Genomic DNA, 18,577 nt, shown 5'->3' on the forward strand with positions numbered 1-18,577 from the left:
TCCTAATTTAGAGGTAAGTACTACTAATTGGAACATTGTTGGCACTACTCAGTTAAAAACTAACTCATTACAGACTACAGGTCAAATGTGGTGCTTAACTTTATAGTACCAAACCATAATCTTGCATGTCCCCACTGAGTATTGCAATTTTTGGTAATAAATTTTTCTAAAATTATGCACTCAGTTTTAAGTAAGTCTGAATTTAGATTTATTATATGATCAAGGAATGGAATATATGCAGTGGAGGAAAGAATTAAGACAGCAGATAGATATCAAGACATTAGACATGGTTAAGTATGCTACGTAGGATGCAATGTAAGGTCATGTACATGTAATGTTAATTCAGTTTTTCCTCTCTTTACAGATGCAGTATGATCTGCCAAGTACTTCCAACATCCCCTTTTATTTCAGATTTTCAGTAACTGCTGTGTTTTGTACCTCACCGTTCTAGTAATATTGCTGTTTATTATTGATCTCTTTCATCTTCCTCTACCTATTCTCCTCCAGACAGATCCCTCTCTTAGGTGGCATTGAAAGCAAATGTGTTACCAGAACAACCTTGGCCTTCAGCCTATCACAGACATTCCCTTTCTTCTCTCTATACCCACCCACTCTCTGAAATCTAAAATATGCTTGTTTTTCCACTTTTCCCGATTCTGATGAAAGGATGTTGACCTGAAATGTTAAATCTTTTTCTCTCTCCATAGATGCTGCTTGACCTGCTGAGTATCCTCTGCATTTTCTGTTTTTTTTTGTTTAAAATGATCTATGGGGATTTATTAAAGTTTTACGCCCCATAAACTCTCAGCTTGGTGTGGTTCTATAATGGATGCTTTTATTTTAGATTTGCTGCAACACTGTCTTCAGATGTAATGAAACAGTTTAAGAGCCACTAGACAGTTATAAATGTTTACTCCCAGCAGTTACCCTGCAGTGCTCAATTCCAAAGTGCAAGTCCAAAGATATGACATTTGCCTCTGTGAATTCCGAGGTGACTGAAACCAGTTCCAAGTCTGACCCAGAAAAATTGCTAAAAAGCCATAAATAAAAGACACTAAAATGATTTTTTTATTTAAATAGTGGCATAACATTGTCCTGATAATTACACAAGTAGAAGTATTTAACTCTCATGATCAAACTTTAGGATGCTTTCACGGTATAAAATTAACCAAAACTAAAAATATATCACCAATGCTACATTCCTCCTCCTCCTCCCCACCCCCCCCCCCCCCAATCCCAACACAGTCCTATGAAAATATCTCCCCTGTACAATACCGTTTTGAAGTTGGCAATACAGCAATGCTAAGCTGCCTTCAGCGGTTCAGGTTTAAAATGATCAAAAGGAGTATGCAAACTGCTTGCAGTTAATTACTCAGAAGACTTTGTGCTGGTGGTAATATATACACCTCAAAAATACACCTTGCTTTTGATGAATGATGCCTAGATCTTTTAACAGTTTTGATAGAGAAATTTGGCACGTACAGATGAACAATCAATTCCTCCATTTGACCATTGTTATCTGAGTGGACCAGTAATATTGCTCAAATAATGGAAGATTTAGTCAATCACTTAGTCAGTATTATATTTAACAACATTTAATAATAATATTGAGTGAGATCCAAAAATATGTTATTTGTTTAAGAGTTGGACTCAGTTCAAAAAGTTCACATATTCATGTTATTATACACATGTAACATAAATTTGCATTTTAATTAGTGCATGTGACCTTTAAGTAACAAATTATTTTCAATTTAATTAGCATTTTTCAATTTGCCTGATTACACTAAAAGTTTAATAGAAATCACTTCTGTTCACAATCCTTGAATCTATTTGTCCATTTTAATTAGGTCCAGCATCAATACACCATGAAAATTGAGAACCCTGAAACTATGTCATGTAAATACCACTGATTATTTTCATAAAAGCAGTCAGTTTAGGCAAAAGTGTTTAATTGTAGAGTATTGTAGTGCATTATTGCCTTTGGCTCTTGTCCTTTGTGCCTAGGGTAAAGAAAAATAACAGTAAAAGGAATGTCCAAATGTGCAGAGGTGTTATAAGTATATGATGTCCTTGTGGTTCATACTTTTAACTGAACACCAAGCAACTCCTTATGGGACTAAGCATATTGGCAGGCACGAAACGTTTAACTGTTAGTTGAGGTCAAATACAGTCTACACATGTCATTAATATTCCAGATCAGACAATGTTTGCAATTATCACATCCACACATGCACAGTGCTAAAAGGCACTCTTGGTGATGATGCCCTTTTATAACCCTCATCAATTACCTTAGCATCAAGACAAAGGTAATTGTATAAACTTGCCATGTTTGCCCATTCACCCTGCACTAAAAGCAGCAATATAATTTGGGTGGGTGCATTCAAAAGTAATTTCAGTTTTAATAATGTGATAAGTAATAACTATTGTTGAACCACCTCTATAGCCATAAAATATTTAATAGATGTGGAGTTCCATTCCCCAAGAAAATTATTAATGGAAATATTGAAAAAAAAATTTAAATATGTTCATTTACCACCTGTCTCTCTTATCTCTCTCCCTTAAACCCATCTGAATTTTCCATTCCTGCATATCAATTGTAATTAAATTTACATTTCCAGTTTTTACTTCCTGGTTTATAATTTGCAAGAACTGAATTCAACAGCCCCATACACAGCCTCAGGAATTGTGGTGCGCCACCAACCCTACTTTGTTCAGTGCAATCTAAACACCACAGCAACTTCCCTTTGCCTACTAATCATAATGATTGCAGGGTCCAGCCAGTGCTCACTTGCTGTGCATTGGCTAGATACTGCTGAACGCCACTGTTACTTCCCACACAATGACCTTCTATTTCCTGCAATAACCTTTGAACTGGTAGCTAATCAAGTACAGCCCATCCACTGGTTGCCCTTTACCTCACAGCACATGTTACTTCTTCAAAGAATGCCAATGACTTGGTCAAACATGATTTCCCTTTCACAAAACCATGTTGAATTTCCTTTATTGCCTTGATTCTTTCTGAGTGTCCTGCCATTAGATCTTTAATAATAGCTTCTAAGGTTTTCCCAATGCTTTAGGTATCTGGCCTGCAGTTTTCTGCTTCGTCTCTTTCCAAGAAGACCAATGACTTCACATTAATGGCCAAAATCAGTAAGTATATCTTCAAGTGCTGCATCCTACCAATTGTATCACTGGCCTAAGACACTACTATCATCACAGTCCTAACATTGACCTACTACCAGTTTCCATCAGACAAAAGTCATTCTTAATATCCAAGTGCTTCACCACTCCTGGAAAGAATCAGCACTGCCACATCTCACAACTGCAGATACTGCCAGATGATTCACCACCCTAACCAAGCATATTGGATTACACTCAATAACCCACTTCCCTCTCTCTTGCAATGACTAAAGGATGCCAGGGCTGTTGCTGAGGTTGTGGCCAACAGTGAACCAGAAAACTTTAAAGACAACAGCATCTTCACAGCTAATTCTCCTTCATGTTCCACATCCTCTTCAATTGCATTTGCTTTTGAATTAACAGCTGCAGCTGATACGAGTATGGACCTTTTACTTAATCACTGCCCTTCACAGTATGCTCACTCTTGTCCCATTTTATTTTGGAGACTTAAGAGCTTTAATCTAGTTGCCAGTGCCACAAGACGAAGGCAGCATTGGTGATATAGGCACACCATAACCCAATTTCATGCACAAATACCAACTAAGATGTGGACATCATACGAATTTTATAAGCTAGTGTAAAGGTGAATTTGTATGTGGTGAGACACTGTAGTGCATCCTGACTTCAAATCAGTACAGCATGTTAATTAATATCATGACTTACCTACTCTGCAAACTTCTGGTAAGTATATGGTGTGCACACTTCCTCATCATTATGCAGCTGGTATGTCTCATGTCACACCTTTGACATCATTTTGGCACCAAAATAGTATGTGCAGCAGCAAACAAAAAGTGCCACTGTTCAGTATTTCTTGCTGGATAATTCCATCCAAAAGCTTGTGACAATTCTGTGGACAGCCATCAACAAATACCATGCCTTTGCTGCCGACTGCAAATCCAGCCTATATCTTAATGGATAAGTATGCTGCACACTTCAGACTTGATATGTAAAGTCGTTACTGTGCAAGCAGATGCCACAATTATTCCTGTGATTGATCCATCAAAAATGAACTTTGCTTTTCACAGTGTGTCACTGACAGATGTAGCATCTCCTGGTTAAAGCAATCACTTTCATCAGTGTCTGTGATAGAATCAATGCCTTCAATCAATTTACTACATCTTCCTTACATGCTTCACTGGTTCTTTAGGTCAGAGGCAACATTAAAGTAGTGTTTGTTGGTAGAAGCACCATTTTAATATTCTGACCAGCAAAGCTGTACATAAGAAATCAATCACTCTCTACAGGCTACCTGGGTTTGTATTCTAATTTCATAGGCACTATGAAAATTGCAAGTTAGTAAAGTGTTTGTAACCCACCATTGGAATGCACAAATATTACAAAAAAAATCAAAACAGCACAATTTTGCAAATTTGGTTCTCATGGCCTACAATACTAATTGATCCCAGAAGTGTTTGCAACAGTTCTGCAATGTGACTCTGCCATTATCATTCCTTGGCAATAGTAATATCTTTTAATGTTTGTTTACTATTTTCAGTAGCTCAGCATAAGATTCCAGTTTCACTGCTATTATATATTCTCTTCTTTGTGGATTTGGGTAAGAGGACAGTTTAGACCTTCTGTAATCCAAACACTGCCTCAGCTTATACTGCAACAGGTCACCACTTCTGCTGAATGCAATATTATTTGGCATGTGTTACATCTGCTGATGTAGAAGCTAGGTTTCCCATTACTTTTATGAGGGTCTTTGTTTTTGTTACTTAGGAAGTGACTAGAAAGAGCATCATGTGTTAGCAAATGAAGCTTGCAATGCAGCAAAGTGCTCTCAACATCTTGATCTTTGCCAGCATGCCTTTGCTTACGACAGGAATTATTCGCTGTTTGTTTAGCTGAGACCACAGTCAGTCCATTTATTTTCATGGTTATCTGGAAGGTAGATGGGGAAAGTTCCCTATCCTGATGATAGGCCTACCTCAGTGTGTGGATCTACTGATAAACAATTGCAAACTAGAGTATTGGGGTAGTAACACCAATGTCTATTTACCATTCTAATAAATATCAAAATGTAGAATTTGCTTCTGGATGCTGTATTGTTGTATGATAGCTTTTCTTTTTACACACTGCAAAGATTTTGTATAGTTATGAGAATATGCAGGAAGTCAGGTGTGGCAAGAAAGAAAGCAGTCTTTGTTTTCATATCTTGCTCAGCAGCAAGTCTGTGCAATTAATCAGAGCTCCAAAGGATATGCTTACTCTTATAACGAAGACAGGATGAAGGACCTAGGGATGCAATTATTGCTAGTTTGAAGATTTTGTGTGTGAGCACCACCCAGCATGAACCATGGTCAGTTGACTCAGGGGGATTTCTTACGGCTGAGTCTGTGAGTTAGCTGCCACTTAATCCTGCAGTTTCTGAAGAGACAATCATTTCTTACACTTAATCCAATTAATCTGAATCTGTACGCCAACCAAAGTCAAGAACATACATTTAAATAAACGGTAACACCATCCCATCAATCCCATTCCCCTATATATTTATTCTCTCTCACATGCCCATCAACTCTCCCTGACTCTCCTACCACCCACTACACCAGGAGTCATTTACAGTGGTCAGTTAACCTTCCAGAATGTCTCTGGTACGTGGGAGGAAAACAGGGTGGGAGGGGGAAAGGGGATGGTAACCCATGGAGAGAAAGTTCATACTTCCCACAGACAGCACCAGAGATCAGAATTGAACCCAGATCACTGGAACTGTGAGGAATCAGCAGTCCTTGCTGAGTCACTGTGACACCTTTCGAAGCAGGAGCAGGATAATAGGCACTGGTGCTTCCGCTATCATTCAATAAGATACTTTTACCTCAGCACCACTTCTTGCACTAACTACATATTGCTTGATTCCTTTAAAATCGAAATCAGTTCAATCTCAGTCTTCACAAGTCTGAGGGGTCAATCACAGAATTTGAATTCACAGACAATAAGAAAAAGTGTACTCCTGTTGCACTGTGATAAGAATATGTTATTTATGAAACATTGTTACCTACAACTAAAGGCTACAGACAAATAAAAACTTACACTGATGATATATTTTGTCCTATAGAAGAACGTAGTATGTGAGGCAATTATATTTAGTCACAATACAAGAAGCGAAGAAAAAATTGGTCAATACTGCATGCATGTGAAACAACTTGCTATGGTGTCAGCAGAATATCCTGCCAAAGGAAACCAGTGTAATCTGTGTGGGAAAACTCAATCATGTCACATAAGATATTCAACAAACCCGATGCATCAGAACTCAGAGCGTGTAGCAAGTATTGAAGCCAATGCAGAGGTCAAGAACAATATTGCTGATGCTGAGTAAGTATGTGTTATCCGCCACACTCAGAGGACTTAGGCTTCAACAGATGAACATTTGCAACTCGCAAATCAATGTAAATTTGAATGAAGTACATCTATCAATGTGGTGAGTGAAGAAACCTTTAACTATTTTCACTGTTGTCCTACTCCAACTCAGTAAGGAAATGCCAGGATATTTTCAAAAATATTACATCTGAGACAGTGCTGGGAACATTTTCATTGCCAAATGACTTTCAAATCCAAGTGCATTAACAAGGCAGTCTATGTAGTTTCAGGTGACTGATACTCTTCTCAGTTTCCACACAGTGTGAGCTCTTCACATTGTAAAGAGCATACAATGCCAATTGATTGCTAGTTGCAAAGACAAGGTCATGGACATCATGTCAGTTACGTGAGCATGAACACGGTGCTCAAAAAGGTGGCACTGAATGAAATCAAAGGTGCAACAAAGTAAGAAACTGCTCTTTCATTGAACATGACAGCAATTCCATCACAGAAATGGGAATAAATTCTGGAAACTGTACTCATAATATTGTACATGCACTATGAGATTTGCACAAAGTGCACAAGGAAGTCACAGTTACACCTACAACAGATTGTGCTTGGTAATCTCAAAGAGGGTCATACTATTGGATCAATGGAACCGTGAATGTGGGGTTAGTACACGAAAGTGACTCTGAGTTAAAACCCATGATCTTACTAAACAGCAAAGTAAGTGCAAGGAGCCAAATGGCCTTCTGTTGCTTCCATTTGTTATGCCCTATGAAGTAATTGCATTGTCACTCTGCAGTCATTAATACAATGCTTCATAGACATTGCTCATGAAGGCCATCAACAAATTGTTAAAGGAAAAGGTGTGGTACTCAGTAACAGATTGCTTGGCTGAATACAAAATCAACAGACATCTAGAACGTCAATCAACTATGACATGGAAACTGCAGTTACAGATACAACTGTCGGTGTTGTCAACATCTACTCCAGATTCCCTTTTGAAGAAATTGTCAGTTCTGCATCTGTGAATGCTACCCATCTAAAGCTTGATCAGATTCTTGTATTTTGACTAACAGCGAGGTTGGATAAAAGAACATTGTTCCAACAGTGAGGATTTCAGGAAGTTTGCAACTAACTTGGGAAAAATCACTGCTCTCTGGCCCCATGCTAATTGTGAAGTAGAGAGATTTATGTGACTGTTTAAGAAAGTCATCTATATTGCTTGTACTGAAGAAAATTCATGGAAGCCAAAACTATATCATTTTTTACATAACTGCAGAGCAACATCACATTCAATGACAAGAATATCATCAACTACACTCATTTGATCAAATATGTCTAAACTTCTTCCAGAGATACTCAGAGAGATAAAAGATCATCATCTGTGTGTGTTACAATGTCAAAAGGAAAAGCAAATCAAAAGAAACACATGAAATGCAGTTTGATGCCATTGAAGCCCAGAGACTTGATAAACAGGAAAAGCACATGAGTGAGCAAGCAAGCAATTTCACATGGAATGCAGCCATTTGAAATGATTTCTGCAGAATGATCCATGATTACAGCATTGCATGGTTTAAAGCACTCGAAGTACCATCCACTACTGGTGATTCCAAAATGGATAACTCAACGCTGCAGAAGGAACTGAACAATCATTCAGTTGATGCAACAGCCACTGTTCTTGCATCTGGAAATCACTGTGTAATATATTCATCTGGATATCACATATAATATACTCATATCTGAAAGACTTTGCAACAAAGTGATATAAAAGCTGAAAATATCAGAATGTTTCCTTTAATTAAATCTGTGTGGAGAGAGACGTAATGTTATATTATGTTATGCTATGATAGAAAATTCCTTTTTAAGAATACTTCTTAAAGACTTGTCCTGAGCGTACCCGAGTATGGCCATTGCTTTTACATCATGCTTAGCAGTGGATCTGTATAATTAATCACAGACACAAGGCCTAACAGTTGCTGTCTACTGACACTACTTTATCAAAAAATAAAAAAAACTTTGAAACACTCATCAAATCCACTATGGCAGCTGCACAAAAAAAGTAATAACTTCACATTTCAGTTGTTGTCCTTTACAGCTCTGGGTTGTGAATTACTTGTTATTACTACTTCCATTAAATCATGGATTTCCTATCTTTTATTATACTCTGTCCCAGTTGTAAACAATATTCGAAATCACAAACAAAACTGACAAAAAAGCACAATTTTAATCTGATTGAAAAGCTTCTGTTGATCCCACAGAAAGGGAAGGAAAAGCTATGGATTTGATTTCACTTACAGAGATGCACAAAGGAACAGAAGGTTCATAACATTTGCAGAAGAACATTTTCACTGTCACATTTGATACTTACATGAGTTTATGATCAACTTTCACTCCTACAGAACGGGATACAATTTTGAAATGCACATGATGGTTAAAGGAGCAGATTTTGGAAAGTTATTCAGCAGATCATTTTTTGCACTGAAAGATGAGACCACTCTCACCAGAATTATATCAGGTACACCTGACTAACAATGCATTTTGATAAGGTTTTTGTTATTTTCCTTTGTACCTGAAATCCAAGTATTTTATAATAGAAACTTCTTAAATTTGACGATCAGGTGTTCATTGTAATTGTGAATGAAACTGTAAGACTGAGAGCAGTTGTTTGAATAAATCTTAGTTCAAAAATAGTGCACTGAAAAATTTATCTCCTCTCAAATTCAGTTGATCTGTTCAGCTTTAACATTTGAAAGGTGTTGCTGTGGTAACTGAATTTACAATCTGCAGCACAGATCTGCTAAACCCACTTTTATGCTGTTATTGTACATCTGTTGCAACCTTACACAGAGCTTTGACTAAGTTAATATTTAGATCCTTGGGCAAAATAAGTTTGTCATTGTTATTTTGTGTTTATTTCCTACCTAAGCTGCTTGAAAGGTTCAGCCCTGACCACTGGCGTCTCCACAGAGTGTTCAAAGAGAGCACCTTCCGGCCCTGAAAAAGAAGGAAAGATTAAAATAAAAGCTGTTCAGTCAACTAACACAACAGAAACTCAGGTTTAAATAAACAGGGGCCATTTTCACCCTATGTATTCAGGCTGCAGGAAGAATTGGCTTCACCAAAGTTCAATATACTGCCATTGTGGGACCAAAGACCTATTTTAACTCAAGAAAGAAATGCAACATGTTTAACTATAATGCCAGCAGCCTCTTTAATAAAAACATCATTAGTTATTCTAAGACTGTAATAAATGCCTTAGCTTCTTGAACTCCTTATTTAAGATAACATGATTACAATATATTTACTTGTGAGGAACTCCACACTGGTCATTTAATTTCACCCATCCTGCACAACACTGCACTTATCGCATTTAATTGCTTCAAAATGATTTTGCTTCCACAACCCTACCCAGAAACACTTGAAAATGAGTGGCCACCTGCTGAGTGAAGAAGAATAGCAGTTCTAGAGTGATTTTTATTAGTTTGAAATTACATCCTGTCCTTAAAGTAGTTTTCCAGATTAAATTGCTGCAAACAATTTCCTACTCTTCAGTGTGTAAATGATATGGAAATGTTTAATCTGGAATACCTCTTTAGACTAATCTGCAGAAATAGAGAATGTTATCTTAGGTACCTGCTTTACATGCTAAAATACTTATGCCTCTCTCATGCTTCCTCGTGTGTTACTGGGGCTCAGCTTTGCGATTCTTTGCCAGTTAAACTAGTTGAACCTCTCTTTGGTTTCTCATCAACTACTGCTGTACACAGTGCTCAGGATATGGCACATCTGTTTGATTATAACTTTCTCTGACCTGCGTTCTGCTGCTTTGATTGTGTAATTCAGCATGTTTTTGTTATTTTTCATTGCTGCATTGAATGGACATTCCGAATGATGAGTTTACTAAAACTCTTTGATCTCTTTTAATTTCATTCTCAGCTATTCCGATTGATTCATGGAGTGTGTATCTCGCTTATTTTTCCTTCCTCTGTGCAATACTGTACATTTGTCACATTAAAGTTTGTCCATCATAATACAGCCAACTCGTATTTTATTCAGCTGTAGTTTCTGGACTGTCTTCCTGGATTCTATTGACAGTCCTAATGTGATACCATCTGCACCAACTAATTTGGATTGAACTGGGAATCCAAGCCATTGAAATAAATTAGAAAGAGTAATGACTGCAGCACTGAGTGGTGAGAGATCCCATTCAGTGTATTGTACTGCTCTGACAATGGACCAATTAAACTGGCTATGGTTGGCAGTTCTGAAGGAAACTACTGACATTCAGACACTCCTAGTTAGGTAGGTCCTGGGCTTTCGCAAACATAGTATAAAGCTGAGATGAACTGACCAAGGATGTCAGCGCACCCATCACCATTTTAGTGGCAGACTTCATGTGGGGTCCAAACATTCTGGGATTCCTTAGCGTTACACAGGTGGACCTGCCTCTGTTATCCTAAACCAGATATAATCTGATATGGAATTAGAATCACTACAGAAGGCAGGGCTCTGCCCTGCAGTCCTGCCTCCCATCATAGGTTGTCAGGGCTGTCCTGAACCCTAATTACTGCCGAGGCCTTGCTGCTCAACTCCCAGAATTTGATAATCAGCTCATTTTGCCTTCAGCCTCTGTAAATGTGGGTGAGAGGGACATTCCTCAGTCTGTCACCATGTAAGAAATGTGTTTTTCTGTTCTGTGCACCGAAGTGGATAACTTCACTTTTTTCCCCACATTATATTGCATCTGCAATGTTCATGCCCACACATTCAGCTTGTCTACATCCCCTTGGAGCCTCATTACATCCTCCTCTCTGTTCGCAATCCCACCTGTTTTTGTATAAATCAGCAAACTTGGAAATATGACATTTGTGCCCTTCAACCAGATTGTTGGGATTAATGTAGGATTAGTGTAAATGGGTGGTTGATGGTTGCTGCAGACTCGATGGGCTGAAGGGCCTGTTTCCATGATGTTAGACCAGAGCAGTTAGAGGAAACCCATGTGATCACAGGGAGAATATGTAAACTTCACTCAGACGACGATCGAGGTCAGGATTAAACCTGGATCATTGGAGCTAGGAGGCATCCGCTCTGCTAGCTGCGCCACTGTACCACCCACAAACAACAACTGCATGGATTGATGGCTCAGAGAGTAACAATACTGCCAAATATATGACTTTGATGAGTATGTACGATTGGAACTTTTTTTAGATGCTTAACATTAAATAAAATTCCAGAGCTGCAGCACATTTTTTTTTATTGTGGATTAGGTTCAAAGTCTTAGATAATGGATAATATAAGAGTTAACAAAGCACATATTTATAAGGTACTGACGTATGGCCTTAAAAGGTTGTAGTTTGAAACACATTGCCATTCCTGGGAAAGGATGAACTGGAGCAAATGTCCAAGAAGTGGTGCACTGGTGGTGAGAAGTAACAAGCTGGCATAAGAAAGGGTTTGTTTGGAGGCACATAACTGGAAACTACACAGTCAAGCTGGAAGAAAACTGGAAAGGACAAGTCACAGAATGAATGAGAGATAACTTTGGCCAAGAAACAGAAGCAGCAGCTGCTGTGGGCTCAAGTATTTTAATATGTGGCAAAGAAATGCAAATCCTGATTTTCTTGTTGAGAGTTGTCTCTTCATTACAGTTGCCAATATTAAATGGCCACTGAGGCAACACTACTTTGATTTGATGGTATGTGTTTAAAGTGCTACCGTCTGTTTGGTTCTGAACAAAAATGAAAATGGACTTTAGGTTGAGAGTTTGAGGTTTCAGCAATTTTGTTCAATTTTAGCATTTTGTTTTTTGGTGGCAACTTTTTGTTGTTACTATTAAAAATATGGACACAGACATCAAAGCCCATCAGAACCTTCATCCATCTGAAATATTAACTTTGCTTCTCTCTCCATAGATAATGCCTGACCCATTGAGTGTTTCTGCCATTTTCATATTTCCAACATCTGTGGTCTTTTTAACTCCCAGCTCATTACCACAGTTGGCAGGTGGGTTAATAGCCCCTCCCTGTATTTGTGATCTCCTTCAACCAATAGCAGTTGGAAAACTCTGGCTTCACATGAATCCCCAGTTACCTCTTCCTTATTATTGTCAGCTGCACTCTCCTTTAGGCATCAGAATTTATTTGATAAATCTCCCAGGTGTCTCTCTCCTTCCTTAAAGCCTTTATCTAAGCTGTCAGACACTTGTTTGAATAGTACTTGAAGTAACTTAGTATCAAACTTGGTCTGTTAATGTTCCAATGAAGGGACTTTTGAATGTTTTCCAACGTAATATGCTGCAGGTGTTCCCCAGGCCATTATCACAAGACCATAAGACACAGGAGCAGAATTAGGCCATTTGGCCCATTGAGTCTGTTCTGCCATTCAATCATGGCTGATTTTTTTTTCAACCACCTTTTCCCCTGCAACCCTTAATCAATCAAGAACCTATCGAACTCTCCCTCAAAAACACCCAATGACTTGGCCTGCACAGCCCTCTGTGGCAACAAATTCCACAGATTCACCACTATCTGGCTGAAGAAATTCCTCCTCATCTCAGTTTTAAAAAGGAATGTCTCTTTATTCTCAGGTTGTATCCTCAGATTCCAGACTCTCCTATTAATGAAAACATCCTCTCCACGTCCACTCTATCCAGTCCTTACAGTATCTGGTAGGTTTCAATGAGATCCCCCCTCGTCCTTCTGAACTTCATTGAGTATAGGCCCAGAGCCATCAAACACTTCTTATATGTTAACCCTTTAGTTCTTGCAAACATTCTCTGGACCCTCTCCAGGGCCAGCACATCTTTTGTCAGATACAGGGCCTAAAATTACTCATAATATTCCAAATGTGGTCTGACCAATGCCTTGTAAAGCCTCAGCAGTACATCCTTGCCTTTATGTTCTCGTCCTCTTGAAATGAAAGCTAAGATTGCATTTGCCTTCTTTACTACCAACTCAACCTGCAAGTTAACCTTAAGGGAATCCTGAACTAGGACTCCAAGTCCCTTTGTACCTCTGGTATCCTACACCTAGCCATTTTCAGCTGCTTTGTTCATAACCTTCTTGCCTCCTTAAGATCAGAAGTGGGTTAATAATGAAACTGTCTATGTCTATGGAATAATACCAAGATAACACAGAGGCAAGTAATATTCATGCCATACATGTAACAGGCAATGGCCATCGACAACAGGAAAGAATCCAATCAACACTACTTCGTATTTATTAACATCACTAAAGCCTTGTGGCACCCTGGAGGGTCAACACAAGAGACTGCAGATGTTGCAATCTGGAGTGAAAAACAAACTGTTGGAGGAACTTAACGGATCAGGCAGCATCTGTGGAGGCAAAGGGATGGTTGACATTTTGGGTCAACACTGAAAAATTTGGAACCCCTTTAAGATTGGTATTGGTGTTGGTTTTGGTTTATTATTGTCACCCGTACCAAGGTACAGTGAAAAACTTGTCTTGCATACCATTCGTACGGATCGATTCATTACACAGTGTATTGAGGTAGTACAGGGTAAAACAATAACAAACATATTTTGCCATTATATAGTAAAGAGGAGAAACTTTTGTCCATGTAACTTTATTGATAAGTTCAGAGATTCCTTTGTGTTCAGTAAAGAAACTAAAAGAGAATATAACAAATCAGACTTTTACTATTTGAATAGGAAGCATTGGAAATATATTTACAATGCTGAGTTTATTTAATAAGAGAATAAAGTGACTCATGGCTTCATAATTCAGGTACTGTTCATGAAAGAAGATGGGGAATGAGATTAATTGGATAGTACTTTCAAAGAGATGGGACTGGCAGAATCCACTGATTTGTCTTCTGTTTCATTTAACTCTATGAGAATACAAGCTGTTATTATTGCTAATTCTTCATCCTTGTTTCAATACATCATTTGAAAACAGCAGCTTTAAATCCCAAAAAGTCATTTAGACTTTGTACAAAATTAATACATATGAATATAACCACAAACAATACATCATGGTGCTTACATAAAGCTTCAGTGAAGTAAATTCACAAACAATGACATCTGTAAGTACATCTCAAAAAGATTTTCAAAGACATCACTGAATGGACTATCTTGCTCCAGTCATTGGTGCTGCCCTCTCCTTCCCCTTTCTAATAGCTGATATCTGCAATAGTACACATGCATTTCTCTGGGATTACTGCTGCTGATTTCAAATATTTAATGGGCAATGAAACCAACAGTAGATCAAGCCTAAAGAATCACAGACAATACTTGAGCATTTACATTTGCCTCTGATTACTACATTCTCTATTGTGCATTCCCTATTTCTTGCGCATCTTTGCTTAATTCCACATTTCATTCTTCATCAGTCACTGTGGACTTTGTTTCACAAGTGAGAAGAGCAATCCATCACCCAATAAAACTTTTGGCATGCTCATGATTTTAATTTCCTTTGAGCATGGAGCATCTTCATAAAAAGCATGTTGCAAGATCTGAGAAAGGATGTACTATATTTTCAGATATTTTGTTGCAAACGGGATACAATAGGGGATTTCCCAAATATTACTGGTAACCTAACTTAAACTACTAACCTGTTAGCTGGGATTTTTGCAATGATACATCACTTGCTACTGAAATTATCTGGCTCTACTCATGACATTCCGTAGCTCCAGTCACAAGCCACAAATCTCACTCTGACTTTAACTCGTATTTGATTTCCAAATCACAACAAAATAATGTAAAGGCCTGGACAGCAACTACATGGCTCTGTAAATGGCTTGACAGAACCGTGTCAATATTCCCTCTGATTATGCAAGTGGCAATTAGAAATACAAGAGCTGTATTCTTTTCCAACAAGCATGGGAAACCTAATAGGGAAGGAACCTCAACGTTTTCTGGGTGTTATGAATCCAGTATGCTCACACATGCACATGTGTATATTCGTTGTGCAAGATGCATCAACCACATATTGGGAAAGGCATTAGTTTGTGCGAGGCTATTGCTAAGTCCCATCAGAATTATGTAGATTAAAAGTACACCTGTCAGCATGCAATACAAATTGGATGCCTGTGCTGCCAAATTGTAATGCAGTGCTTCAGTTTATGCCACGTGTTAACCTCATTCAACTTAACTTGTTCTGGAGCAAGAAGAACCCCACCCCTACCACCCCATCTATCTCCTACTAGCATTATTTAAAGGGTTCATCATTGCTAGATGACTGCATTGAAAACTGTTGCTTTGAATTAAATAATATTTAGTGTTTTTAGACTATAAGAGTTCAGACTATAAAAGTTCATAAAATGTGAAGAGAATGGCACATGAGGAGCTAAAGGAATATGGGTGCCGGAGAGACCAATCATCTTGACATTCATCATGATGGAGGTAATGAACAGAGGTCATGCAAAGCCATGCAGCAGCTAAGTGTGTGAGAAGCTCACTCAGTAGAATGCATATCCACCCAAGGTGTTCAGGAAGCAATTCTCCTGCCTAAATTACGCCTAGTGTAGTTGGGAGGGGGTTGAGATAGGAGATTCAGAGGGCAGTTAATGAGCATCAGGGGGGGAATATGTTACAGAGTATCACGTGAAGGTATGAGTGTGTTCAGAGTCGGCATAGATTTAATGGCCAAATAGTCTTCTTTTATGTCGCAAGGAAATATGGAACCCTAGTGAGGGTAATTTTATAAATCACCTGTGAAGAAACGTCTGCAAAATTTAAGAGTTTTCCATGCACTGTTGCAGAATGGATACTCTCTTCCAAGAAACTAAACATATTTCCTTCTAGTCTGCTAGGTAGTGGCAGTTGGAGAGGCTGTATGGTTTTATTAGGAATACAACCTTCCCCACCATACAGAGTGACACTGACAACACTCACTTCCAATCCTTCATTCCCTTCCTCCCCACTCTGGGATAAAGTGCACTAAGTAGAGATTATTGGATAAAGGATTAAAGATATGATTGAGAGCCACTAGAAAGCAGCTAAAGTTACAGCAAGAGCCCAGGAGAACTTCTCTGCAATTTCAGAGCTTCTGAATCTGGAAGAGTTTATCATCAAATGGCATTCAAGTGCTCACTCTACCACTTCCAATTTTATTGTTGCTATTTTTACATTGACCTTTGCAGATAGATGATTAAATAATCAAGAGAAAATATCTTGGATAAAAAAAACTGAATTCAAATCATGTATTAATCTCATTTTGTGCAATACTGAAAGTGAATGCATGCAAATATTTGTGAAGCTTCATAGTTATGTAGTTATATTATTGAATGTAACAACCAATTATTTTTTCCATACAGCAGGCAGAGTGATTGGGTACAAGCTTATTTATACATTCATTTCCAATGTAAATCAGTTCGACTTTACACTGTGATACCTGACTTGGGTGTTGAAAACTAAAAAAAAACTGCAGATGCTGGAAATCTGAAACATTTCCTGTTGAATGGGAATTGGTTGAGCTCCTTACCAGTAGAAACTTATAGGAAGGTTTAAGGGCACATTTTATATTAATTCATTGCAAAAATTAGATTGACTAAATGCAAAATCTGCAATGTTACATCCAGTACTCAATGATAAAATGTGAAGCTACTTGGAGCAGCTAAACGCACACCACTTTTCATTGGTATCAGCTAAACTGTCACTGCACAGGTTATAAGGGAACTGTGTAAATTTCTTAAGCAATGCAGTAAACTTCCTGGAATAATTAAAACATTTGACTCTTAGTAATCCTGACAGCTGTTCACTGACCAGAGAATGATGTTCTTCCTCTAGTCAATACCGCTCATAAACAGGTGTGAAACCTGTACCTGCAGGAAGCATCCAGTATTTGTCAGGATGTTAAGCATTTCTTATTTATTCAAGTTTGAAGTAGTATTTCCAAGTTTCAATACCTGCTCCAAAATATTAAGATAACATGAATGCCAGGCAATGAGATATTTCCAGAAGTATTCTGGATCAATACTTCAGTGACTACCTTTCAATGAGGATCATGACATTTTTTTTTTAAAGAAAAAAAAATTTCTCTAATACTATGGAGCACTGGAAATTAAATAGATTAAATCAAAGATTTTAATCAACAATATATGTAAATCAATATTGAGTTCAGTTCTTAAGACTGATGGAAATACCAAGAAACCTGTGATAAATCTTTTGGAAAAAACATGGCACTTGGACCATATTGACTGGTAATAAAAACAACAGAACACCTCCTTTTATTAGATTGTAGTTGCCAAATATTAATTATTTTAAAAAGCATTATGAATCATGCAACCATGTAATTATGCTATAGTTGACTTAGCCGCACATACGGCAGAACACACATATTAACAGCTTGAATGAGAAAAGTCATCCAGACGTGCAAACATTCAGCAAAATAATTTGTTAACTAATTTCCACTTCACAGTGAAGATTCTTATCAATTTGAAAGGGGTTTTTGATAAAGAGCAAAACCTACACTGTAAAAAGTAGGATTTTCTCTAGATACTATGTAGACATATTACAAAGGCATTAACTGAAAGTTACTTACTCTTAGGATTTGCACTTCCTGACAGACTTTTCTGTGTATCCTTATCTCTGTTTGTCCTACTGGTGAACAGGTAGGTCTGAGTATTGATTGGAGAATGTTTAAGAATGTACCCACACCTTTCATCCCAAAGGCTCCAAATTCAACAGCCCATACCCCATCATCTTTGACACACTATCCCCACCAAGCTTTTCCCCTTTTCTTCCTTTCCACTATTTTGAAGGGAACATTCCCTGCATGGTACTCTGCACACCTTTTAACCCTCCCCTTCCCATGGCAATTACCATGCAGGGGATTCCAGAGGGAGGGCAGTACACAATGTTGGAAGAATACATATCCTGATTCTGAACAGTAAATAAAGTATTAATATTTCAGACACTCTCAGGTCTGGAGGATTTAGCAATTGCAGTTCATAAGTAATAAAATGAATAGGTTGTGATAATACCTGTAAGCAACACTTGTGGTAATTTGAAAGTTTGGAACATTCCCTAAGTGACCAATTAGGTAAAGGTAATGAGGAAAAGCTGAATTAATTTGTTAAGTGCAATTAACTTTAACCCCTATTTTACTAAGCCTTAAAGAGAAAGCATAGTTAG

General features: G+C 37.9%; 1 protein-coding gene across 12 annotated transcripts in view; it reads right to left on the bottom strand.

The window, feature by feature from the left end:
• Positions 1–18,577, bottom strand: part of sgcg (sarcoglycan, gamma) — a 427,114-nt gene that overhangs the window by 27,187 nt on the left and 381,350 nt on the right. For 11 of the 12 annotated variants that reach the window (XR_007957197.1, XM_052026700.1, XM_052026699.1 and 8 more), the window contains one exon: positions 9,405–9,477. Coding sequence is in view for 11 of the 12 variants with exons in the window: in XM_052026700.1 (XP_051882660.1) it covers positions 9,405–9,477 (73 nt within the window). In the remaining variant the exon portion in view is untranslated. Of the gene's footprint in view, positions 1–1,855; positions 2,001–9,404; positions 9,478–18,577 lie in introns of those variants that run through there. The other variant, XM_052026704.1, reaches the window with a different exon arrangement.

The sequence above is a fragment of the Pristis pectinata genome, chromosome 11 (assembly GCF_009764475.1).
Source record: "Pristis pectinata isolate sPriPec2 chromosome 11, sPriPec2.1.pri, whole genome shotgun sequence".
NCBI lineage: Eukaryota > Metazoa > Chordata > Chondrichthyes > Rhinopristiformes > Pristidae > Pristis > Pristis pectinata.